The 27,905-nt window shown below is 42.9% G+C and overlaps 1 protein-coding gene and 1 long non-coding RNA gene across 2 annotated transcripts in view; one reads left to right on the forward strand and one right to left on the reverse strand.

The window, feature by feature from the left end:
- Positions 1-363, reverse strand: part of POF1B (POF1B actin binding protein) — a 142,516-nt gene extending 142,153 nt beyond the window's left edge. Inside the window, exon 1 of the mRNA XM_033946778.1 lies at positions 1-363. Within this exon, the coding sequence (XP_033802669.1) occupies positions 1-216 (216 nt within the window). The 5' untranslated portion in view covers positions 217-363.
- On the forward strand, positions 318-25,438 carry LOC117361439. The gene is made up of 3 exons (XR_004539649.1): positions 318-560; positions 24,747-24,882; positions 24,983-25,438. It is a non-coding gene; the product is annotated as an uncharacterized LOC117361439 (long non-coding RNA).
- The last annotated feature ends 2,467 nt before the right edge of the window (positions 25,439-27,905 follow it).

Consider the following 27,905-nt stretch of genomic DNA (forward strand, 5'->3'; position numbering starts at 1 on the left):
CTGCGCGAGGGGAGGCTCACCGCTCCACACGAAGCTCTGGAAGTGCGGACTGGGCGCGCGCTCCAGCGGCGACTGCGGCAAAGGCGAGCCCGGGTCCAGCACCTGCATCATCTTAGTAACTGGGCTGTAGGTGCGCACACGCTCGTAGAAGACGCTGTCCTTATCGGAGGACGACGTGCCGTTCTCCAAGGACCAGTGGCCGGACGAGGTGGACATGGCGGCGGAACGAAGCAGTTGCGTGCGAACGGTTGACAGGAAGCGCGAACTGCGCGGCGGCTGACAGAGCCGAGCCGTGCGAGAGGCTGGCTCGCTCTCCTCCCGGGTGGGATTGGTCGCTTTCTGTCACGTGGGACGCACCTGAGGCTGGCGGTTGGGAGTGCTCAAGCGCAGGAGGGCACAGCCCACACCTGCTCCGGTCTGGGCGACTGTCGGGAGGGAAGGGAAGAAGCAGGGGGTTGCTTTACAATAAAGTCTTTCGTCTCCCATTCTTGCAATCGACCTGAGAAAGGGAGCTTAGAAAATGAAAAGATCATAACTGTGTATAACGCAAGAAGATAAAGGTAGAGATGAAGTTTCCTAGTGTGAAATGGGTTTGCTCCCAAATGCAGGGTAATGTAGCACTGCCTCTGCTTTCACTGCCGCCCCCCCTCCCCCCAGACAAAAAAAGCTGTTACCACATACCAGTAAGATACATTTCAATGTGAAATGAGACGAAAAGTGTGGAATAACTTGTAAGATTCATGGCTCAACATAATTCTCTTCTCGGTTGAGCTAAGAACTTTTCAGCAGCCCCTCCTACGTTTAAGGAAATACCAAAATACAGTAGGTTAGAATCAATACATTGGCATAGTTTTATTAGTAGATGTGTGGAAATCATTAGATAACCATCTCTTGTAGTTCTTAAGACCAAGATGATTTTCTTTTGCTGTAAAAAACATTTTCTATAGTACAGCTAAAGTGTTATTGTTCTGTTTTATGAATATTGTTAATATTTTCTGTGTTTCATATATTGAAAATATTCATTAAAATCTCTCTCTCTCTCTCTCATTATCATGTGCAACATTTCTTCCTCTCTCCCCATGCACCATCTCTCCCTGCCCTCCACTCTATGTCCAACATTTCTCTCCTTTACTTCTTCACACACAAAACAGGCAGACCTTCACCAAATATAGAACCATGAGAGGAGGCTGGGCCTCCCACTTTGAGCATAGGTTCCCTCAAAATGAACATCTCCCTTGCTGAAGCTGGTAGGGCTCACCACTTTCAGAATCCTCCTCCCTCTCTCCAGTGGTCAGGCTATATCTCCCTGTCCCTTTTTCTCCATCCTCTAGCATCTTCTTATCCAAGCTCTCTTCCCTCCTGCCCTCCCATGGGTCCTCCTCTTTTCCCATGGTCTAGCATTTTGCTCCCTCTCTTTTCTGTTGTTGTTCTTCCCTCCCCTCATGATGCTGAACAATAAGATGGAAGATGAAAAAATAGATGTTGCATCTCTCTCTCCCTTCCACCCCCAGGCCTAACATTTCTCTCTCCCTTCCATCCCCAGGTCCAACTTCTATCCCTTTCTCTTCCCAACTGTCCCATCTCATATCTCTACCTGCCTCCTTCCCTTCCTCCTCCAGGCCCACCATCTCTCCCTTTCTCTTCCCAACAGTTCTCCCTTCAAGTATCTCTTTCCCTCCTCCTCCTCCACCCCACCTCAGGTCTAACTTCTTTCCTTCAGACCTTTGCCCACCATCTCTCTCTCTGTCCTCTGTTTCCAGCCCCATACACTCTCTCCCCACACCCAATCAGGCACTTCTTTTAATATCTTCCCCCTTCGTTCTTAAACAAACAAAAAGAAGTTAGTCCAGGAGGATTCCACGGCCCAGCATGTTCCCCCCTCTTCCCTCCTTTCCAGTCCGATGTCACCATCACCTTCTGTCTTGCAAAAAAATCTGCTGGCCTCAGCAATGATTCAGAAACGTTGCCCTCGGTTCTCCTCCCTGCTTTCCATCTGCCGTGGTCTGTCACCAATGACTCAATTTCCTATTTACGCCCGGATGGACTGCTGCAGATGGAAAGAAGGAAGGGGAGCAATGGGCAACATTTCTGAATCACTATTGAGGTCAGCAGATTTTCAGCAGACAGAAAGTGAGGGTGACATTGGGCTGGTGTGGAAAGAAGGGGGAAGACATGCTGGGTCACAGGGGTCCCCCAGAGCCTTAGGGCCTAGGGCAGCTGCCCTGTTTGCCTACCCTTAACACCCTGCTCTCTCCCACTGCGCAGCACCTCCCAACCAACATCCCCCCCCACCCCAAGCAGCAGTAGTAGTAGCTGGGCTGTGAGAAGCAGTTGCTGTGAACAGGCTGTTTATGGCCTACTCTACCAGGGCATCTCTCCTGCGTCAGCAGTGATACGTCACAGGGAAGCAGCTTAGGCTACATGCAACCTGTTCAGAGTGTTGCTTCTAACAGTCCAATCGCTGCTGCTGCTGCTTTAGGAGTCAGCCATCACGGAGAGGTATGTCGGTTCTGTCAACCTGGCCGGCAGAAAGGAAGGTCTGACATCGGCACTGCCAGAAGGGAAAGTTTGTGGACCATGAGGCCCAGGCCAGGAGCACCCCCTCATTTTCTGCACCTGAGGTGGACTGCCCCCACTTCTCAGTACACCACTACCTGTAGGCGTAAAGGTTTTTGGCTTTTGTTTTTTTAAAAGAGAGGAAGGCAGATGGGGATTCTGAGTGAAGTAGATTTATTTTGTTACTCTAAATTTGATTTCTGCTATTGCTCACATCCAGTTGATGGCAGTTAGATGCACAAATACAGGTATTCTGTAACACCAAGCTTAATTTCTGGGAATTCCCCTGACTCATCCATGCTCTTACCATGGCCATGCCCCCTTTGGAGTTGTGCACTATGAAATTTAGGCAATTCCATTCCTGCCAATCAAATACTTGTTAACATCAATAGTTGCTTGTTAATGCCTAATTGATTAATTAGTTTATGCATGGATCTGGGATCCACGCCCAAATTTGGGCAACCTCCTACAGGATCTCTGGGGTCAATAACTAGTTCCAAAATATTATATAATTTTATTATGTCTCTACAGTTCAGAGAAGCATTCTATAAATGTTTAAATTAATTATATTCAATCTTATTTTAAAATTATAAATTTTAAATAAACAATATTCGTATCTCACCACAATGCAAGTTTTCTCTAAATTACTGAAGTTACAAACAACTGCCACCTGCAGAACATAAGGGAATCCTGATACACAAAACCAACAGGCATGAGATGAGACAAAAAGGAAGATGTATAAAAATAATAAACATAGCTTGCAAGTTGCCTGTCAGCTTCTTTGTACAATTTGTACAGAGGGTGTGCCTTTCATCTGGAGTGGGAATGCAAGTTTTATCATTTGCATGCAGTCTGATTTCCATACTGTGAGACTGAATCTAAAAGCCAAAACATAGAACAAGGAGCTTCCCAAAACTTAATGACTGTAGTCTCTTGTTTCTACAGTATGTCCATCCAGAAGTGAGAACTGTACTGAAGTGAAGCATGAGAGAAACAAAATTTTAAAAAACATATTAGCTTACTTTGTCATTTATGGGAAGTTTTATTTGGAAGAAAATGCCAATCTCCTTGTATTTATTTTTCCTATGCTATAAAGCAAGCAATAATTCTATGCTTGTATGTATGTATGTTTTTCTTGAAACTGGCCCTAAAGATTTTCATGAAATGGGGTGAATCTAGGGTTTTCGAGTGCAAGAAAGTGATTTAGCTAGGTCTGGAATTTGGCAAAATTTGTTTAGGTGATTTTTACAATGTTTCCTCCCCCTACAGCTCATTGGTCAGACATTCCTAACGAAACTTAGACACATAGCCAGCCAACAGGATCAGGGAAAGCGGAAATGAAGGTTGCTAAGGTGCTGTCTCTGTAGCTACTGCTCCCGCCTCACCCTGCAGCCCACTGGTCAGATATCATTTAGGAAGCATAGTCAGCCAAAAGGCTGCAGGAAAAGTACAGTTACTTACCGTAACAGGTGTTATCCAGGGACAGCAGGCAGATATTCTTACATGTGGGTGATGTCATGCACGGAGCCCGGATGTGGACAGCTTCGCAAGCAGACTTGCTTGTAGAACTTTAGAAAGTTTTCGACTGCTGCACCGCACATGCGCGAGTATCTTCCCACCCTGCGTAAGGCACGTCTCCTCAGTTCAGATAGCTAGCAGAGAGGCCAACCAGGAGAGGTGGGTGGGTTGTGGGAATATCTGCCTGCTGTCCCTGGATAACACCTGTTACAGTAAATAACTGTGCTTTATCCCAGGACAAGCAGGCAGCATATTCTTACATATGGGTGACCTCCAAGCTAACCAAAATGGGATGGTGGGAGTATTGACAACTTAGGAGAATGGCCATCCCGTCTGGAAAAAGTATCCAGACAATAATGAGAAGTGAATGTATGAACCAAGGACCAAGTGGCAGCTTTGCAGATTTCCTCAATAGGATTTCCTCAATAGGAGTAGATCTGAAGAAAGCTACTGATGCTGCCATGGCTCTGACTCTATGGGCTGTGACTTGACTCTGTAGATGCAGTCCAACCTGAGCATAGCAGAAAGAGATGCAAGCAGCTAACCAGTTGGAGATGCTGCGTTTGGAAATCGGATGTCCCAACTTGTTTGGATCGAAGGAGACAAAAAATTGAGGTGCACATCTATGTGGTTGAGTGCGTTGCAAGTAGAAAGCCAAAGCACGCTTACAGTCCAGAGTGTGAAGGGCTGTTTCTCCAGAGTGAGAATGAGGCTTTGGGAAAAACACTGAAAGTACAATAATTTGATCGAGATGAAATTCTGAAACCACTTTAGGTAAGAATTTAGGATGAGTACAGAGGACCACCTTGTCAAGATGAAATATTGTGATAGGTGGGTATACAACTAAAACTTGGAGCTCGCTGACCCTGTGAGCAGAGGTGAGAACAATGAGAAAAAAACACTTTCCAAGTGAGATATTTAAGATGAGCCAAATCTATTGGTTTGAAAGGAGGCTTCATCAATTGAGCAAGAACAACATTAAGATCCCAAACCACTGGAGGCGGTTTGAGAGGTGGTTTGACATTGAAAAGTCCTTTCATAAATCTGGAAATCACAGGATGAGCAGAAAGAGGTTTCCCTTTGATAGGCTGATGGAAAGCAGCAATTGCACTGAGATGGACTCGAATGGATGTAGATTTGAGGCCTGATTGAGATAAATGCAACAGGTAATCCAAAACTGAAGACAAGGAGGTAGATTGAGGCTCCTTGTGATGAATGTTGCACCAAGCAGAAAATCTAGTCCATTTCTGATTATAGCATTGCCTAGTGGTAGGCTTCCTAGAAGCCCCTAAAATGTCCTGTACAGATTGAGAAAACTGTAGAGTGGCAGTTAGGTTGAGAGATACCAAGCAGTCAGGTGTAGAGACTGCAGGCTGGATGAAGTAGAGACCCCTGACTCTGCGTAAGCAGGGAAGGAAAAACATGTAGAAGCAGTGGCGCTCTGCTGTTGAGTTGAAGTAGAAGGGAGTACCAAGGTTGCCTGGGCCACCGAAGAGCTATCAGAATCATGGTGGCATGTTCTTGTTTGAGTTTGACAAGTGTCTTGAGAATGAGAGGGAATGGAGGGAACGCATAGTGAAATTGATTTGTACATTTCCAATAGAAAAGCATCTGCCTCCAGTTGGTGAGGAGAGTATATCCTGGAGCAGAACTGAGGCAGTTTGTTGTGGGGAGACGCAAAGAGATCTATCTGAGGAGTCCCCCACTGAGAAAAAAATGTGATGAAGAGGCGAGGAATTGAGTGTCCATTCGTGAGGTTGTAGAAGATGACTTAATTTGTTCGCCAGACTGTTTTTCTCTCCTTGAATGTAGACAGCTTTGAGGAAGGTGTTGTGAAGAATTGCCCAATCCCACAGCTGTAGAGCTTCTGGCAAAGAGGGAGAGATCCTGTTCCTCCCTACTTGTTGACATAGTACATGGCGACTTGGTTGTCCATCCGAATGAGGACTACCTGGTCGTGAAGAAGATGCTGAAAAGCTTTGAGAGCATTGGAAATCGCTCTGAGTTCCAATAGATTGATGTGACATTGACAATCTGTGCTGGACCAATGGCCTTGAGTACGGAAACCATCGAGATGAGCCCCCTTCCCCCCCCCCCAGCGTAGGTCGAAGAATCTGTCGTGAAGACCTTCTGATGAGGAGATGTTTGAAGTAATAAACCTCTGGAGAGATTGGAGAGAGCATCCACCAGTGGAGAGACTGTCTCAACGAAGGAATCACTCTGATGTGTTGAGAGAGTGGGTCGCAAGCCTGCACCCACTGAGATGCCAAGGTCCACTGAGGAATTCTGAGGTGATGTCTGGCAAAAAGAGTCATGTGAACTGTAGAAGCCATGTGACCAAGGAGAACCATCATGTGTCTTGCTGAAATTTTAGTCAAGGAAAACACTTTGTGGCAGAGATGAATGAGAGCAGCCTGAAGTTGTTGAGGAAGGAATAATCTGAGTCGGACAGTGTCTAGAACAGCTCCGATGGACTGCAGAGTTGAGAGGGCTATAGCTGGGATTTCGGAAAGTTGATTTCGAATCCCAAGCTTTGTAGAAATCGCATAATCCATTGGGTCACTACAATAACCCCTTGAGATTTTGAATCCTTGATGAGCCAGTCGTCCAGGTACGGGAACACCTGGAGGCCATGGTTCCGCAGAGCTGCTGCCACTACCACTAGGCACTTGGTGAACACTCTTGGAGGTGAAGCCAGGCTGAAAGATACCACTCTGTTCTGAAAATGCAGATTCCCCACCTGAAATATGAGGAATTGTCGAGAGGCTGGAAAAATGGGAATATGAGTGTAAGCCTCTTTGAGATCTAGAGAACATAACCAATCATTCTGATCTAGAAGAGGGTATAGAGATGCCAGAGACAGCATCCAAAATTTCTCTCTGACCAGAAATTTGTTGAATGCCTGGTGTCAAGGAATCTCGAGGCACTGACAAGGACTCAACTCCTTGAATAGCGTGCTTTTGCTCCAGACGAGACACTCGCAAAGACTCGACTCCTTGCATAGAGTGTGAAGAGTCCTCGCGAGGCACTCCCAAAGACTTGACTCCTTATATAGAGTGAGGAGGATCATCTCAAAGTACAGCCAAGGACTTGACTCCTTGTGATACTGCTAAGTGCTCAGGCAGGACTGCAGGAAGCAGAGTCGAGGTAGGAGCATGTTTGGCAAGCATATTACCAAACTGACGATCCAAGATGGCCTCCAAATGTGACACCGAGACTTGAGGATCTGGTACATTTGGTGTAGCTATAGTCTCTGAGGAAGAGGAGGAAGAATGACTCTTCGACTTGGAGACATGATTCTTGGGTATCTTGATAACCACTGCAGGTACCTGACCTGAGGGAGGCAGCGAGGCAAGCATCTCATCAGGAGAAGACTTAGCAGATTTACTCGAGGACGAGGACCCGCCGAACGAGGATGGCTTGATTAAAGTCGAAGCCAAGGTCAAGGCAGAAGGGGGAACTCCTATAAGCTTGACTGGATTTGAGGTCGAGACCGGGGCAAGTGGATCCATACCTCCGAAGAGTTTTTCCACCTGAACTCAACGACGTTTGCGGGCACGAGGTTGAAGGGTAGCACAACGAACACACGACTCCGGACGATGGTCAGGTCCCAAATACTGAATACACCACCGATTTGGGTCAGTGAGGGAGATCGCGCGCTGGCAATGGTTACACTTCTTAAAGCCTGTTACTGGCCGGGACATATATGGAAAGATAGCCGCAGCTAAGTCAAAACCTGCCGGCTGAGGCCGCAAGGCAGGCCCCGCCATGATTGAAATAAAAAATAAAGTCTTTCTTTTTTTTAAAATGAAACACACAAGAAATACACAGCGACCCTAAAAAGAAATAAACACGAGCCGCGGAGAGAGAAAGCATGAAGTAGAACTGAGTGTAGCGTAGAGCGTCGAAATAGGACTTCTTGGCTCAGCGGAAAACTGAAACTGAGGAGAGACGCACCCTACGCAGGGTGGGAAGGCACTCGCGCATGCACGGTGCAGCAATCGCAAACTTTCTGAAGTTCTACAAGCAAGTCTGTTTGCGAAGCTGTCCGCATTTGGGCTCCGTGGATGATGTCACCCACATGTGAGAATATGCTGTCTGCTTGTCCTGGGATAAAATCAGGATTGAAGGTTGGTAAGGCACTTTCTCTGTGAGAATTCTGAGGGAAGAGATATGGAATGTAAAAGGCAGAACACAACCAAACTTAATGCAATCTGGGGATGGCATGGAAAGTGATAGAAACATAGAAATATGATGGCAGATAAAGGCCAAATGACCATCCAGTCTGCCCATCCGCAGTAACCATTATCTCTTTCTCTCTCTCTAAGAGATCACACAAGCCTATCCCAGGTGAGGGGTTTTCAGGGTGAGATGTTGGGCTGGGGTGTTTGAAGTTTTGAGGATGTCAGGGTGGGGTGTTTGGCGGTTCAAGGGGTATCAGGGTGAGGGTATTGGGGATGTCGAAGATCAAGGGGGCCTGGTGGCAGGAGGGAGATCGTAGGTGTGGGGAAGGGTGGGGGTGTCAGAGGGTATTAGGCAGGAAGGAGTGGGCATCTCTCCTGCTGATCTTGGGGGGAGGGGTCAGGGGATCATCTGCTGCAGTCAACTGATCGCAGCAGGGGTATTTTCCCCCCAATCAGCTGAGCCATCAAGACTCCCCGAAGCTGTGGATTCTGGGAGTCCTGCCTACTCAGCTGATCAGAGATTCCGGTGCCATGATCAGTTGATAGTTGACATGGGTGCCGGTTAGAGAATTGGGGGTTAAGGTATCACTGGTTGTAAATATAAGTCCTTGGATAGATTTTTCACGTTTCAAGCAAGCAAATAGCAGTTTTGGCTAGGTAACTACATCAATGGAACTAGGCTGACTTACGGCGCCTTTCGAAAAGAAATTAAAACTGTATTATATCTCCTAAACAGAAGTCACACTAAATTTATATTGTCATCCTGTCCATTTCTTGAGTAATATGTTGTACTTTTACTATTTGCATTTTGTAATTCGCTGATTGTCCAGCACTCTTCAGTGTGAACCACCTAGAAGTCATCTGACTATGGCGGTATAGAAGAATAAAGTTATGTTATGTTCTTTATGATAGATGTGATTCTGCTTAGGACGCCACTGCACGATTCTCATCCGTTTCTTAGGCAGCCGCCGAGACTGGTGTCCTATACATAATCAGGCCCTAAGAGCGCATATTCTAACTCCATGCTAATCAATTAGCCCTCAGCAATGCCTCACACATAATGATTAGCGCTGTCATGCCCACTCTCTACCACCAAACATGCCCCCTTAGAGAAAGTTCATAGAAATTTTAGCATGCACAGATAGGCAGCTTTACTGCTGAACAGCAAGCAGTGCATGTCCCATAGTAAGTCCTTTTAACGTACGGTAAACGCTCACTAGTGCTTTCCGCAATTTAGTTAAAGGACCCCTGTGTCTTCTGTTATCCTTATCTTAAGGAAACAAGTCAAGCGATCCACCAAAGAATACAATGTGGAACAAAAGAAGATTGGCGGACAATATGGAGATTAAAGTCAGATTTATTCAAGGTGCTTCCAGGAACCGTGCCTGACACATTTTGCCAAACAAAGCTGCCTCGGGGGCATGTAGCTGTGATAATAAAATCAAATATATGTACAAATTTAATTTCAATAGTAAAAATACCTATATAACTTAATTTAAATACATAAAGATACAAACACATCTAAACATATCCAAACCTATAAACAAATGGCTTACCTAGCTGAGATAAGAAAGAGCTTCCACCAGCAATTGCATCCAGCTGGTGTGATAAAAACCAGCTTACTCCCAAACTGACTGGGATAAGAAACAGTTTTCATCATAAATTACAGCCCGCTGGTGTGAGAAGAACAGCTAACTCCAACACTGGAAAACTATTAAAAGTAAAAGTGAAAGGATATACCACTAAAAACACGCAATACAGTCACTCCATATGGACTTAACCAAAAGACTGATTAGTCTGTGTTTTTATAACGTTATATTAGATGAAATATGAGGTCTTTAACTGTACCTTCTCGATAGTATTTATTGTTTACTTGCTATTATTTATATTTATTTATCCCCCTTTTAGTAAGCCGCAGTAGAAGTTTCTACTGCGGCCCAGAGCGCTAAATGCTCCAACGCTCATAGAATTCCTCTACCGCAGCTTAGTAAAAGAGGGAATTATTTATTTATTATTACCGTATTTTCACGCATATAACGCGCGTGTTATGCACAATTTTACAAACCGTGCATAACCATGCGCGTTATACGTGTGAGCGCGTTTTACAATTTATTTTTTTTACATTCTGATCCGGCATTCCTCCTGCGAACCGGCATCCTCCTCCCCGCTCGCGTCACCCTCCCCCTCCCCCGCGATCCTACATCCCACCCAGCACCACAAATACAACTCTTACCCAATTGGGCACCGGCACCAGCACCAATGCACAGCATATGCCAGTGCCAGTGCCCGAAGATCCTCCCTCGTTGGTTTGGGCTGGGCCGGGCGGTGCGAGAGAGATCCTCCTTCTTCCTCTGCTGGGCTGGACTAGGCTTTGAGCATTTGCGCATGCTCAAAGCCTTCTGGTCTCACTCTCTCCGAGATAATCTCGGAGAGAGCGAGACCAGAAGGCTTTGAGCATGCATAAATGCTTAAAGCCTAGTCCAGCCCGGCAGAGGAAGAAGGAGGATCTCTCTCGCACCGCCCGGCCCAGCCCAGCCCAGCCCAAACCAACGAGGGAGGATCTTCTGGCACTGGCACTGGCACATGCTGTGCATTGGTGCTGGTGCCGGTGCGGGTGCCCAATCGGGTAAGAGTTGTATTTACGGTGCTGGGGGGGGATGTAGGATCGTGGGGGAGGGGGGGGTGACGCGAGCGGGGGGGGGGAGGATGCCGGTTCACAGGGGGAATGCCGGATCAGATTATCTCGGATCAGAGGGGGAGGGGGTGACGCGAGCGGGTGGGAGGATGCCGGTTCGGAGTAGGCGGGAGGAGGTTTTAGCATGCGCGGTATACGCGTGTGCCCGCTATATTAACATTTTATTACATAAATTTGTGTTCCCTGCGCGGTATACCCGTGTGCACGTTTTACACGGGTGCATGGTATATGAGTGAAAATACAGTACTTTGGTTACCATTTGTGATTATGTTTTCAGGCTCTGAAAATATTTTAACGTTTTTTTTACAATGCTTACAATGCTTACAATGCTTTGGATGGGTTACCAACTTTTTCACATCTGTAATTGGAGGGTTTTTTTTAATTATTTTACATTTTATTTTTTACTTTCATTTGGGTTCCAATTCTGGTTTTTAAGGGCTGTACCACTTTTTAAATTGAGTTTTAGTTCTAATTGAGTATTAGTTTTTAGTTCTAATTGAGTTTTTAGTTCTAATTGTTAGTTCTAATTGAGGTTTTAGTTCTAATTGAGTTTAGTTTTAATTGAGTTTTAGTTCTTTTATATCATTATTATTTATGACATCAGTCTTCCTCCATATAAGCCTGGTTGTGTGCGCAAGCTCGCCTGTTTGCCAGTTACTACTGACCCAGAACACTGTGAGTAACCCTTGTTTTAGAGTTTCTTATTGAGGATCTATTTTTACTCTTGCAGCTACAACTGTTTTTATCTGGGTTTACTCCTGTAGAAGCTTTTTGCTTTTACTTAGCTTTATATGCTTGTTTTTAGTGATGCATACTTTCACTTTTATTTTATGTTTTCCAATGTTGGAGTTAGCTGTTCTCACACCAGCTAGCTGTAATTGGTGGAAGCTGTTTCTTATCCCAGCTAGGTACTGTATATACTCAAATATAAACCGAGATTTGGGGGGCAAAAAATGGGCTCAAAAAGGGAGTCTTGGTTTATATTCAGTCCAGTGCCCACTTGCCCCCCTCCTGGACTTGTTGCAGGTTCTGTACCCTGTCCCCCTCCCTGCCCTGTCCATTGTACCTCCTCTGTGCTGAAAGTCTGCATGCCGCCATGCCTGCCGTATGACCCGCGTACCTGGAATCCCTGGTGTAGCGGGTAGGAGCAAACTTTCCATGCTCCTGCCCCGCTGCTGAGCCTGTTGCTGCTGTGAGTTCTGTACCAAGCAAAAGCGTACTTCTGCTTGGCGCTGAGTGGCTTCCTGAATGGCTGTGGTGAGTCTCACAAGAATTAATGGGAGCCACTGGGTATGTTTAGATGTGTTTTTAACTATAACTATATGTTTTTTTTAAAATTAAGGGCCTGTTTTACAAAGCAGGTAACGGCCCCAAAGCCCATAGAGATTTAAAGGGCTTTGGGGCTGTTGCCGCGTAGCTTTGTAAAACAGGCCCTAAGTTATATAAGTATTTTTACTATTGTGATTACATTTGTACATATATTTATCAAAGTTGCATGCCCCCAAGGTAGCTGAAATACGTCAGGCGCAGTTCCTGAGAGCACCTTGCCTTACCTTATCCATATCCTCCAGCAGTGTAACATAGCAAAAAATATATATGTTGTGAAAGACTGCATACAGTGAAGAGGATGAGTTATGGGATCAGTATATATTCTTTCTTGTCTGATAAACACCATCAATTAAAATGGGATATGATTTCATCTATAGTAATTCATAAAAACAAAAACCCGAGGAAATGGTACAGTTTAGGAGGTGAAGAACTTTGGTGCATGAAAGAGGAATGGGACTTGGGTGTGATAGCATGTGATGAGCTTAAGGCGGCCAAACAGGTTGGAAAGGCAATAGCGAGAGCTAGAAGTGCATAGGGAGAGGTATTGCCAGTAGATAAAAAGGAAGTATTGAAGCCCCTATATAGGACTCTGGTGAGACCTCATTTAGAATATTGTATACAATTCTGAAGACCACACCTTCACAAAGATATAAACAGGATGGAGTCAATCCAGAGGAAGGCTACTAAAATGGTCAGTAGTCTTCATCATAAGGCCTATGGGGACTGTTGGATTTAACAAATGTTTGTACAATTTCCTAGAGGAAAAGCACATAGTCTTATATTGAGACAGATATGGGGGAAACCTCTGCTTGCCCTGGATTGGTAGCATGGAATGTTGCTACTATTTGGGTTTTTGCCAGGTACTAGTTTTGCCAGGACCTGGATTGTCCACCTTGAAGATAGGCTACTGGGCTAGATGGACCATTGCTCTGATCCAGTAAGACTGTTCTTATGTTCTTATCTTAATATATATACGTTGGAGGAAAGGCGGGAGTGGGGAGATATGATAGAGACATTTAAATCCAAAAATTTAACTACAAAATATTACTCACCATAGATGGGTTACACCCCCCCGATAACCATTCCACAACAAAATGGAGAAAAACCATCAAAAATTTCAACACAGCAGTAAACAACTTCAATACTGTTTAAGATTCAAAGCTGTTTGTGTACTATCACTGGCAAAAACTCCACCACCACTGAAATGTGATTATCAAAAGGGTAATATACCCATCACTGTGCACAGGAAAAGCAAAATCAAAAAAAGTTTTACTTATCTTGGGACCATGGTCTAAAACGCCGTGCTGTACTGATAGAGAAAGTCTGGTCAGACTGTCGATGAAGGCACCTATTAGATGTACAGTCCCGAATCCATGCCCAATCCAATTTCAAAGACTGATTTCTACAACTCAGTTTATTTAACTTCCAATTGCAGATTGCAGTTCATCAAGAATATGGCTACCAGGCTGATTAGGGGATGTAGCCTGAGAGAAAGGATCACTTTCCAGTCCTCTTTGTGTTGGGGCTCAGGGCAGAAATATGGCAATGGGCTCCAATATTCACCAGCATCTTTAGACCAGCTTAGAGCCTCCTCTAGTATGGATATCAAGGACAAATGTCTTGTTTGCATCACTAGCCTTGCCTCTGAGCTCTTCTGGCTTCTAGTTAAAATTTAGGCCCATACTTAAAGTGATGCTATTCGCTTTGAGCCATTTTTTTTGGGGGGGAGGCGGAAAACAGATAATAATTTTAAATAAATAAAGTTTTAATTCCTTCGTTTGAAGTTCTGCATGATATGGGTGTAGTCTATTTACAGCAAATGTGTGCCAACCAGATGTCTCTTAACAGAGGAGGTATTACTGAGCATGCCAGCACAGGCATTTATATTGGTTGCCAGGAATGGATGCAACAAAATGCTACTTCAAATAGATTGGAGAGCAATTTCTGATTTTTTTGGGGGGGTTGTTTTTTTATTTTAAATCAAGCCAAGTCACTCAGAGAATAGTTAAGCTTTGGAATGCATTGCCAGAGGTTGTGGTAAGAGCGGATAGCGTAGCTGGTTTTAAGAAGGGTTTGGACAATTTCCTGGATGAAAAGTCCATAGTCTATTATTGAGAAGGACATGGGGGAAGCCACTGCTTGCCCTGCATGGGATGTTGCTATTCTTTGGGTTTTGGCCAGGTACTAGTGACCTGGATTGGCCACAGTTCGAACGGTCTACTGGGCTTGATAGACCTTTGGCTATTCATATATTCTTATGTTAAACGTATTTTACAAGTACATGATTGCTATAAGGGTATGTAAGCAAATTCATGCATTCAAATATTTATGCTGAAAAGAGCATGTGAATTTAGCACATAGGAATTCCCTGAAGTGATGATTGACCAGAACTGGGATGAAGTTACACATACTAGAGTTCCCACGTGGAGTATAAACAGATGGACTAAGAAATTGACCACATCGAAGCAGTATTGGCAAAACATGAATTAATGTTGGATGCAAATGGTAATTTATTTGGTGAAATTTTTAACTTTTTGAAAACTTGAGAGAGAAGTATAAAAAATAATTGTGATATTAGTTTGAGAAGAGGCTAGTGTTGTTTTAAAGTTTGGCTGTTTTGTTATAAGGTGTTTTATGGTCTATATTGCCATGTTGTCTGATTTATCTATTTTCTTTCAATATATCAAAGCGCCCTTCACATTTTTCTGCTTTTTTAAATATTTCCTTCTGTATGGGGCTGCTCTGAATTCAAATATGTAGAAAAGATGTTGGTTTTTTAGGCTGCTAGTTATGAGAGAAAACTAGGCTGTATAATATGAGCATCTGAATCTTATGATCATTATAGGAAAATGTTTAAAAATTTAGGCCCCCTTTTATCAAGCTGCATTAGAGTTTTTTTTATCGCCGGCCACTGCACTAAAAGCTGCAACCCTCATAGAATTCCTATGATTATCAGAGCTTTTACTGCAGTGGCCTAGCTGATGTAAATGTCTACTTAGGGCTAGATTCACTAAGGGCACGGATCGGATCCGATCTGTGTCCGGGGGGCTGATTCATCAGAATCGCGCCCCCCCAACCAACTGAATCGAATTGCTGAACAGTGATCTTTGAGCATGCACAGACCATCTGCACTTAGTACTTCTTCTTGAGATGTCAATCACGCAACAGTGCCATTTATAGAATCGCGGCTTCGTGAAAGGTAGGCGCTGGAAATGTAGGCCAAGGTTTCAAGGCCTACATTTCCGGTACCTACCTTTCACATGGATCACGGCTACAGAGGTGCTTTATGACGCCTAATGCCACTTCTGACATTAGCCATGCCTACAGTGGCGTTAGGCGTCATAAAGTGCCTCCATAGCTGTGATGTAGGTCACATTAAAAATAAAAAGATATTAATAATTTTAAAATGATATTTTCTACTTAAGCGCCTAAATTAAGGTGCCGTTTATAGAATATAGGCCTTAGTAACTAGTGCAAGAGTTGTATCCAAATTGGCACTCTTAGTTAAAGACACTCCTCCCCCATAGAGCCCAATTCCTTTCTTCTTTAGTCTTTTTTTGTAATCATTGATAATTGTTTTAAGCAAAGCCCAAATGATCTGTCATTGTAAGAAGCTAAAGATAATCTCACATACTATTTTTTGCATCAGATAGATGCATTTCCCATGTCTTCTATTATGTGCCAGTTATCCTGATCTCTTTAATTTTTAATCCTTCAAAACAGTAACCCCTGGTGCTATGAAAAAGAGACATCAAAAGGATCAGAGTTATCCTTTCTTGACATTAAAGGCTTCATAAGCTGACTAAATGTTTTGTAAACGTGCTTGTCATGTCCTTTCTTAGTGCTGTGCTTTGGCCTTGCTTCAGGGCATACATTTTAAAAATTATGTTTAACCCCCCCCCCCTAGCATTTATACATTTTAAAGAAAACAAAGATTATCATTCACTTAGGCCTCCACCCTAAACTACCTTGAGGGGTAATGTATAAATAATTTATATTTCTATTCCAAATAATTCTAGATTTATGAAGACCATCCCCCCCATACACACATCACCAGTAATGGTTATCTTTAACTTTCAAGATACATATTTGTGTTTCCATTAATGTAACTGCCTCCAGGCATTGTGTCATATCAGTATGTGAGATTCTCTCCCCCCCCCCCCCCCATTTTAATGCAATATTTTTGGATTGTTGATAAAATGGGAAAAAGAACATATATTTGAATTTATATTAGGATTCCAAACTTCTTTATTATTAGCAATAAGGACATATGTATCGATATGTTTTATATCACAAGTCCTAATTAGTCAGATTAGGGAGCAGTACCAAAATATACATGGTAAGCAAGTGATTGATGGTGATTTTTAAACAGCATCCCCCAATCTTCTATGAGTAGATCTATTTGAAGAACATAAATCTTTCTTATATTCTCTATAATAAAACTCTAAGCGTGCATACGCACTTAGGACGGCGTGTTCCCTGCCACCGTGGTGCCTGGGTCTGTGCCGAATTCCATTTTTGAACACGGAGGCAGGAACACGCTGGCGACTCCCCCTTCCCGCCCTCACTCACCAACAGCTGCCACCGCTGCCGCTCCTCTTGAAAGCAGCCTGCTGAGGTTCGCCGGCTGCTGTAGCGAACCTGGCAGGCCACTCTCCACCTCGGTAGCACGTTCCCTCTGATGCAATACTTTTCCATAATATAGTGTATCCTATGACCATTGTGTTATTATTATTATTTTTTTTTTATGTGGAAACTTTGAAAACAGAACTTTAAAAAGCCAAGATTGAGGGAAAAAAGTGCATTAAAGCCTATAGGTCAAGTCTGCTTGCATTATCTTGAAATAGCTTTGTTTTGTCCATAAATTTAAGTTCCTGAACTTTACTACTGGTGGAATTCCTGTAACTTTACTGCTGGTGGAGGCCTAGTATTTTGGGGAAGAGTAAACAAGCAGTTTGCATCTACCTTTTCCACTCCACTCAGCATTTTATAGACTTCTATCATATCATTCCTGAGCCTTCTCTTCTCCAAGCTGAAGAGCCCACTGCTTTAACCTTTCTTCATAGGGAAGTCATCCAATCCATGTTACCATTTTCATTGCTTTTCTCTGTACTTTTTCTAATTCTGCTATATCTTTTTTGAAATACTGCAACCAGAACTGCATACAGTATTCAAGGTGCAGCTGTACCATGCAGAATTTGCGCAGAATTCACCTTTTCTATGCAGAATCTCCTACCTCTTCGATGGCGTCGCTTGAACGGGTCATGGCATTGGCAGTGATTCCCACACACTGCCTGCTGTTAACCCCGAAACCTCTCCTCTGCTGCGGAGAGACTTCTGGGTTAGTGGCAGGCAATGCATGGGAATCAATGTTGAAAGGCGTTGAAGAGAGAAAGTCTTGTGAAGAGAAGGGGAAAAAGGAAAGACACTGCACAGGGGGAGGGAGAGAAGGAAAGATGGTGCTCAGGAAGATGAGAGGAGAAGAAAGATGCTGCACATGGGTAGGATTACCATATTTTTGATTTTAAAAAAAAGAGGACACGTGGACCCGCCCTGTTCTGCCCCATTCTGCCCTAGGCCTGTCCCCAAATAAACCTCATCTCCACTTCTTCCTGGAACTCGGGGCTGCATCTGGAAGGTCTCTGAGCATTCGTGGATCTGACATGATGATGTCACAACCATGTATGCATGCATGTGATGTTATCGCATCACATCTGTGCATGCTTGGAGGCCCTCCAGATGTGGCCTCAAGCTCTGGCAGAGTCGGGACTATGCAAAACCCAGACAAAGTGCTGAGTTTGTAAAATCCATCCAGATACCCAGATAGTCCTCTAAAAAGAGGACATGTCAGGGTAAATCTGGACATCTGGTAAACCTACATATGGCGGAGGGGGGAGGGGGGGAGAGAGAAAGAGAGATGGTGGACAGTGGAAATGAAACAGAAATGTTGGATATGTCAGTGGAAGGAGGGAGAAAATGCTGCATGGGGAGAGGGATGCAAGGGAGGAAGGGAGAGATGTTGGACATGGGGGTGGATGAGAGGGAGGGAGAGATACTTAGGAGATAGAGGAGGAGAAGGATGGAGATGTTGGATCCAAGAGCAGAAAGAAGTAATGGAGAGGTGCCTGGCAATAGGAGTGAGGGAAGAGACAGGGAGACATGGGGAAGAGAGAAGGGACAGGCAGATGTCAGGCTATGAGGGTGGGAAGGGAAAGAAGAGGAAGTAGATGCTGGATTATAAGGATGGAAGAAGAAACATCCTGAGAATAATAGAACCATGAGGAAGAGGCCAAGAGGGGGAGGAAGGGTTGGTAAGGAAATGGATGAGAAGACAGTTATTACAGAGGGCAGAAATATGGACATGGAGAGTACGTTGAAGTTGAAAGGGAATGGAGAGCTGAGGAAGTAATAAGATAGGGAAACGGAAGAGAAGATGGAAATTTGATAGGAAGTTGAAAAGTGAAAAAGAGGAGAAGGGTATGAAAGAGGCAGAAAAGAACTAACAAGGAATGATCAATATGTCAGAGGTAATTAGGACATAGGAGAGAGCAGAAAAGACAAATAGATAGCAACTGCATGAAGAAGAATTAGCAGACAATACACAGAAAAGCAGAAAGGAGAAACTGGAAGAAACCTGATGGAAAAATAAAATTTCCAGACAACAATGGTAGAAAAAAGCCATCTTATTTTAAATGTTTTAAATGGAATATAAATATTAGCAAAAATATTGTTTAAATTTTGACAAATAAACTTGCTGAATTTGCTAATTTTTTGCACAGAATTTTGAAATTCTTTTTTGTGCAGAATTCTGCCAGGAGTATAACTTGCAGGGAAAGAAAAAGACATGAAATACAGAAGGCTCCTTTTACAAAGCTACAGTAGTGGCTGCTGCTGCAATAATTGCTCCAACATTGATAGTGATTTAATGGGTGTCAGAGAGTTTGCCATGTGGCAGCCACTATTGCAGCTTTGTAAAAAGGAGGTGGGGGGAGTGGGCAACATGAACTTGTACAAAAAGTGATTTGGGAATTTTTCCCCCTACATACGGCCTCTTTTACAAAGCCGCGCTAGCGGCCACGAAGCCCATAGAGATTTAGAGGGCTTCGGGGCTGTTGTCGCGCAGCAGCCGCTAGTGCGGCTTTATAAAACAGGCCCTCTGTGGATATATGAGTATAATGGTATATCCAGGAATACTTCTGCAGAGTGGTGCAAAGTGGTTGAATCCAAGGTATACACTGGGCAGTGACTGACAAAATCCAGGTTATTTTTTTCTAAGACCTGGTGACTAGATGAATCTTGGGGTGAGAGACGGGTACGACCAAATAACATTCTAGAATGGCTTCCAGTGCCTAAGGGGAAAAGTATGAAGTTTAGAAAGAGAGCTCAAGGTGTAGTGATAGATGTCATGAGTCAGTGAGAGAAAACAGCCAAGCATAACCAGCTGCTGACTCATTTGTTTGGGGAGGTAGAGCTGTGAATGGGGTGAAGCGGGGGAGGATCTGCTCAGAAAATCCAGAGGGTGGAGGGAGGGAAGAGCTGTGTGTGTGGATATATCCACAAAAATGGACCATATCATATACAGACTCCAGCATTGCAGTTTACATCATATTCAGGGCAGGATTAACCAATAGGCCAACTAGGCATGTGCCTAGGGCCCGAAGTTGTCAGGGGGGCCCGATGAAACAGAACTCATTTTGGGGTTTTTTTCCTTGGCAACACGGGCCCCCCGGGAAAGATCGGCAGTGCTGCCCCCCCCCCAGGAGATTGACAACACTGCCCTCCCCCGGCATCGCCATCAACCAACCTGAATAAGTGACATCAGAGGGGGTGGACCGGCAGATGCAAAGAGTTGCTGAAAGGTGTACTTGTGTGCCTAGGGGCTCTCAAAGAATTAATCCTGCCTTGATCATATTATATTATAATAAAACAGATTTTTGAATAAGTGTGCTGAGCCTTACTCACTAGAGCTCAAATACTAAACAAAATATTGCTTATTAACCTCTGAAATCTCAATATGCAGATCTACCCTACAATGAAACAACATTCAATAAAATATTTTTCTGGCTATGTTTTTCTTGATTTTCAGTTTCCTTTGCTTTTTTCTTGATCCTTCTTCAATTTCATTCCTGTTTTTGTTTATTCTTTTAGACTTCTTATTTTCTTTTTTTTTTCTCCTTTTTTTCCACATTTCCTCTCCTCACTTCGATTTCTGTGTTTCCTTTTTCTCTTATCCATTTATTCTCTGTCTTCCAGATTTTTTGGGGTTCCAAACTTAACAGGGGAAGGCACTAGGCATATAGGTCAAGTCAAACCATGCTAGTATTATACTTACATATACATGTGGAGGGGCATAATCGAAAGGAACATCTAAGTCCGTTTTCGTCCAAGTCGCAAGTCATCCAAAGTAAAAAATAGCTTTGGGCACATTTTCAAAAAATACGTCCAAATTTTTTTTCATTTCGAAAATCATACGTCCTGCTGATCTGATTGTTCAAGCTTCTAAATCATCCATCTTTATACCACATTTTCGTCCAACTTTTCATCCAAGTCATAAACGCCTAGAACAAGCCCTGTTGGACGTGAGAGGGGTCTGCAAAGTGATGGACTGAACACCCAGACATGGCACCTAAATATAGGGGTACCTTATAGGGCACTGCTGTGAACTTCACAAAAAGGGTGCCATGTCTTCATCTCACTACAGCTCCCCTATAGGGCATGGTGAGCCCCCCCCCCACAACCACCTCCAGAATCCCCTAGACCAGGGGTAGGCAATTCCGGTCCTCGAGAGCCGGAGCCAGGTCAGGTTTTCAGGATATCCACAATAAATATGCATGAGATAGATTTGTATCTCAAGGAGGCAGGGCATGCAAATCCATCTCGTACATATTCATTGTGGATATCCTGAAAACCTGATCTGGCTCCGGCTCTCGAGGACCGGAATTGCCTACCCTTGCCCTAGACCCACTTATCTACCACCCTAATAGCCCTTATGGCTGCAGGAGTCACTAGTAAAAAAAGGGTTTCGGGGGTGTATAGGGGAGTGCACATGTTTCAATATCAATGCAGTGATTACAAGGGCTTATGGGCATGGGACCACCTCTCTATGGGTCCCTAACCCACCCCCAAGACGGTTTAAGACGCCTCTGTGCAGCATGACTAGGCTTTCCTATGCCAGGCTGCCAGATGATGATGTTCTGGAGGCATAATTTTCAAGTTGTGATTAATATTTTTATGAGGGGGGGTCGGTGATCACTGGAGTAGTGTGGGGGGTGTCTGTATTATGTGTTTGCAGTGCTTATTTGGTCACTTTAGGTGGGTTTTTGTGACTTAGACCATGTTTTAAATGGTCTAAGTTACAACGTCCAAGTTCCGTTGATTCTGTGCTGTATAACTTTCGGTTATACATGCAGTACGATTAAGTCTAAGCCTGCCCACATTCCGCCCAAATCCCATCCTCGACACTCTTTCTGAAATGCCCCGTTTAGCTATGGTCGTTCAGCAGCACTATGAAGGCCTAGGTCGTTTAGAAATACGGCCAAAACCTGGTTTTATTATCGGCACTTGGACGTCTTTCGTTTATGATCGTCCAAGTGCCGACTTAGGCCAGTTTTTGGACGCTTTTCTCTTTCGATTATGAGCCCCAAAGCCTTTGAGTGCACATAATAATGGATTTCTAAGTAAATATTTTTTTTTAAATAATTTCTCTAGTACAATATAATTTGGTGTATTTTTCAGTAGTTACAAAATTAAAATATAATTAATAACAACAAATATCTTATAACTAACTATTTGGTTATGGTAGTTGAGCTTTATTATGGGCCCCTTTTACAAAGCCGTGGTAGGAATTGAACGGGCTTTGGTGCATTTACCTTGGCAGTATTGCTATCACAGCTTTGCAAAAGACCCTTTATATTTAGTATAAACTGTCATTTTTTTTTCTATTATAAACTGCGTTAACACTTTTGTACAAAGTGGGATATTAAATCAATAAATCCAATTTCATCCAACTAGTTCCCACTAGTGCCTACTTTGAGGTTGGGGGAGGGGAGATTTATCAACATGGGTCATGTTAATTTATCATAGGGTCTCATTGTATAAAATGAGACCCTGTGCTAAAATGGCACAATTTGTGGGTAAAATAGCCCATCAATAGTAGCCCACGCTGATAACTTCCCCCTTTAATTATTATTTTTTTTTTTTTAAATCATTTGGAACTCCTTTAACACATGTTAGTAACTACCCCTCTAAGGAGGTAAGTTATCTACGTAGGTTACAATTTATTGGGTTATTTTGTTACAAGTTTGGCTATTTTATCAAGGTGCACATTTTATACTATGAGACCCCATGCTAAAATACTGTACTTGATTTGTGACTAAAATAACCCAACTTAACAGTAGCCCACATTGATAACTTCCACCCTAAGTGACATGCCCAAAGTCACAAGGAGAATTAATGCTATGCTTCACAATGTACCTGGTAAAGCAGTTCAAAAATTAGAAAGAGCAGAAAGAAATGAAACAAGTTGCAACCTGAGTTCAAGTGAAACAAAAACCAATGCATTATTTTGCCAGTGTTCATTTTATGCCTGCTCATCAGATCACTTTTGAAAAAAGATATAGCTATCTTGAAAATGGGAAACATTCTTGGGTTTTATTACCACAAAAGATGTGTAATACCAGACTTTTGGCAGAAACCATCAAGTTTCAAGAGCCAGGATATGTTAGAATAACTGAGTTACTATTTTTTCAATGGCTGCAGGGCTGTTCTATCAGTTTTCCACAGCTTCTTTCAACTCAAAATCTAAACTTGTGCAAATGAAAGCAAATATTTGACTGGGCAAGAACTCAAATGCAGGTTCTCAGGCTCACAAGGGAAACCAGATTGAGGCAAAGGCAAGTGTCTCATCTGCCTAGTGCCCAGGACTGTCATTAGGGTGTGGCAAACAGGGCAATTGCCCTAGGACTACATACCATAGAGGGTCTCAAACCTACCTCACGCTGAAGGAAGCATAGCCTGCAGATTTGTTTTTGGGCCTGCTCTCTAGTTTCTGCCCTGAGCTCCTGAATGTCTAACACCAGCCCTCCTAGGGCCCAAAGGCGAGGCTAGGATTGTCAACTGATTGGATTTTTCTGAGATTCTACATATTTGTAAATTAACTGTTTTAAAGCCAGAATGATGGTAAAAGTGTCTAGATGTTTTTCATAGTTTAGCCCTTTATGGCACTCCAATCTCTTCCCTTCTAATGCAGAGACTGTAAAAGATCCAGTCAATAGGAAGGCTGCTGTAATCACAGGAAGCGTTGTAGGCTGAGCTCTGCATGGGGCCTTGAAAAGAGCCAGTAGAACCAGTGACTATCCTGGGGAAAGGTGGTTTTTTTGACAAGGAAGATGAATTTAAGAAGAATGGGATAAGTGTGAGGGGTCTACTGCTGTAGCCTAAGATAAAAAGCTGGTGGCAAATGCAAAAACTTTGCCTGATGGTGGGCAGATGTGTGTGTGTAGAGTGGGAGTATATGTGTGTGTGTGTGTATGTGTGTGTATGTATCTATATGTCTGAAAAGTGAGATAGCATGCATGTGGATGTGTATATGGTCCTGGAATGTTTCACAGGTGCACTATTGTGGCACCAGTGCTAAGAGGGAGGTTTCCCGAGGCAAGCTGTGAAAAGTGAGGACCTGCCCATTACACTAAATATTTAAGCATTGGTCTTGATTTGTTTGAATCGATTATTGTTTAGTAGTTAGTTAAGGTTCTGTCCGCTGCTATACTGTCTAGAATCGGGTTGGGGAGATTTTTCTACTATATTGAAGAAAGATCATGCATTCATAGCTGAAGAGTAAGATTGAATGCATATACACGTACATGTGACTGAAGAGTGAGAATGCATGCACATATGTATACGAGGACTGCCCAAACTGAACTTGCTCACTTGTCTTCCCCTGGAAGACTGAAAACCCACCCCCAATTGTCCAGCATTTCTCCTTTCTCTCCCTACCCATACTCCCCAAGTAGCCAGCATCACACTTTCCTTCCCTACCCATCAGTTGACCCATCCCTCCCTCTCCTCCCCTCCAGGTGGTCAGCATACCTATTTCCACTCCCTCCCCTCCATTCAGCATCTTCTGTCCTTTCCATCTTGTGTTCTGCCCTCTTTCATGCCTCCATCATTCCTATTGATTTAATGGAATTAGAAGTTTGCCTAAAACATCTACTTATTAGAAAAATTTGTTCTTTTAATACTGAGTTTAAGGTTCAAGCTGAGGAACTTAAGAGTTTTTTTGACTGGGATACATGTTAGCATTATTGAACAAAGCATATAATTGAGTGGAATATGACTACAGAGAACTGTTATTGCAGTACCCTGGAAAAAACCCCCTCAGATAAACTAATTTGTGTTTTTGCCATATATGTCTGAATTTTTCTATGTTATTTGGATAAACAGAGTTCTCAATTGTTGTCTTTCAGTGAGGTAGAACTATTGGTAAACTCTAACTTCGACAGTAACAGAGGGACATCAGGAATATGCAACCTGTATGCTTCTAGTACACAGTAATCTTTTCATCATACAATTACAAGATTACATTCACAATTTAAATCACTTGTGAGTCATCTTATATGATATATGTGTTAATCTGTTCTTGCTCTTTAGTGTAAATAGGCAGAATTAAGAGATGCATTTGTCTTTGTCTCAATTAACACAGGAGTCATCTGAAGATGAGTGCTTTGCCAGCACCTTTAGTAGATCATTGGCAAGAGAAAGATCGACAGAATGAGGACTTCAGGTGGAGAGTGATGAACATTGTGATATCTTCAGTATCGGGAGGTGATCCTGGTTGGAAATGGAGGAGCAGCCTAATGATTAGTGCAGTGATTAGATAGTTTATGGTTTATTCTATTTTAAACACTGGACTTCATAACAAGCATAACAGAACAGTGTGCATAGGTAATAATAAGTCAGGAATGCCATCATAAAAACAGGATAGGTAAAGAAGGCAAAATCATATTCTGGGTTAGATTGGATGATTGGTGGTCAATATTTTGTTTGTTAGATAAATCCAGATGTCATTTTGAAAGTTGCTTAAGTAATGCACAGTAAAGTGAAAAGTGAATGATTTTCTTTGCCATAGTGAAATAAAGATTTTGGGACCATATTCTAATCTGAATGCTGTTCAGCCAATTCCTATGTGCTGCATCATGTTTGCCACGCCGGGACTTACTATCCCGGCTTTGTGAGAAGGGCCATACATTGTTTACCAGTCTAATACTTCACTCAATTCAAGTTATTAGTAAAGGTCCACATAGCTTTCCATTTGGAATTTCCTACAAAAAGGGACATATGAACTTTAACCTCAACATACTTCATGTTTACAATAAGAAGCAAAAAAGCTGTGGAGAGTTGATGTCCAAGATGAAGGCTTTACTAAAACAAATAAGTAATCCACATAAAAATGTCTAGGGCCTGAACCGCTGGAAACATCTGGACCCAACACGGTCTGTGTTTCGACACAGTAGTCTTCTTCAGGGGTCCTAAGGATAAAATGTATAGTTATCAGAAGTTATGTGTATTAATGTATACTATATGAAATTGGAGTAAAATTGAATCCAAATTAAAAGAAGCATTTATGAGTATGGGTGATGTGAATAAAATATGTAACATGTTTTAGTGAAAATGGTGACTGGTGTTATGTCCTAGAGGAATGGTGACCTCTAGAGAGAAAGTGATGGATTTTCGTTTTTGACAAAATGACAGAAAAAGTTGAACAGCGCTACTGCATTAAATTTGTGTAGAGCTTGGCAATTCCAAAGTGGAAATGATCCGTAAGATTCAAAAGGCCTTCGGGGATGAAGCAATGGGCACCACACAGATAAAGGAGTGATACAACCGCTTCAGAGATGGCTGTACATCAGTGGAGAGTGAAGCATGTTCTGGTAGGCCCTCAACATCCAGAAATGAGATTGTCATTGACCAAGTGAGGACCCTGGTGATGCAGGATCGTTGAATCACCAAGCAATACTATCAAGAGGTTCTGCGTCGCCTTCGTAACGCTGTGAGGCGTAAATGGCTGGACCTGTGGGCAGTGGGCAATTGGCAGCTCCATCATGATAACGCACCTGCCCATTCTTCACTTTTGATACAGAGTTTCCTGGCCAAACACAACACACCTGTGATTCCTCAGGCTCCCTACTCTCCCGACATGGCTCTGTGTGACTTCTGGCCTTTCCCCAAGCTGAAAATGCCCCTGAAAGGGACCAGATTTCAGTCAAGAGAGACATCATCCAGAGTGTGATGGACCAGTTGCGAGCAATCTTATAAGAGGCGTTCCAGCGCTGCTTCCAACAGTGACAGAACTGTTGGAAGAAGTGTGTGACAGCCCAAGGGGACTTCTTTGAAGGAGATTAGTATAAGATTGTTGTATCTGAATACGAGTATTTTTTATAAATAAAAGTTTGATACTTTTTGAACGGCCCTCGTATGCTGTGATCCAAAAGACAGGGACAAAGACTTCAAAGCTCTGTCTAACCCATTTAATACAGGAATAATCCTAAAAACTTATCTAAGGAAACTACATTGTCACCTCAAAACACCCAGGGCAAGCCTCCTGCAATACAGAGAAAGGAAAATTGCAGAGTGGGTAGCACTTGTAATAACATTCAATCTGAAGCTAGAAAAACAACAGCAACCAAAAATCTTTAAAAAGACTTACAGCTATTTTTTCCTGGAGAATGAATCACTGAAATAAATCTTTTCTATTCTCTGGTTCTAAGTCTCCAGCAAACGCTTAATCTGAAGTAAAAGTTAATAGGAAGTAAATATCAGAGGATAAGCAAGAAAGAAAAAGACAAAATGACACAAACCCTGTAAGATACCGTGCTGCAAACTATGATACCCTTTTACAAATGAAAACAAAAACAAAAAACTGTGGATACAGATGTTCTGGAGATAATTTATTAAACACTGACATATAAAAACATGAAAATTCAATTTAAAAAGTACAATGATAAGAAATACATTCTTCTTAGCATTTTTTTGCTACTTCAGCTTGTCTGCGGTGTTCTTTGCTCACATGTTTAAAGACAATAGACTGTTTTCAGTCCAATTCTTTATATGTGAGTTTGCAAACCATTGGACCGCTGAGGAGGGCGTGTTTGCCGAAACACGGACCGTGTAGGTCCGGTTAGACTTTTATCATTGTATTTCTTAACATTGTACTTTTTAAATTGAATTTTCATGTTTTCATATGTCAGTGTTTAATAAATTATCTCTAGAACATCTGTATCCATAGATTTTTGTTTTTGTTTTCATTGGTGGATTGTTTTCACTGTGGTTTATTGGGTCACCCCATTTTTCTTTGTTGTGCTAGCCCTTTTACAAAGCCACGCAGCCGAGTGTGGATCATCAAATTCTCCAACGTCCATTCATTTCCTATGGGCGTTAGAGCATTTACCATACCGGTCCTTTAGCAAAAGTGGAGGTATGACAGCAGATGTCTCTGAACTCTACAGTTGTGGGGAGACCCTCTTCAAGTTCCTCCTCCAAGGTAGTATATATTATTCAGTGCAGAAAATGTGAAGATGGATGCTACACTGGCAAAATGGGTCAGAAGTTAAAGGCAAGTACAGAGC

The sequence above is a fragment of the Geotrypetes seraphini genome, chromosome 5 (assembly GCF_902459505.1).
Source record: "Geotrypetes seraphini chromosome 5, aGeoSer1.1, whole genome shotgun sequence".
NCBI lineage: Eukaryota > Metazoa > Chordata > Amphibia > Gymnophiona > Dermophiidae > Geotrypetes > Geotrypetes seraphini.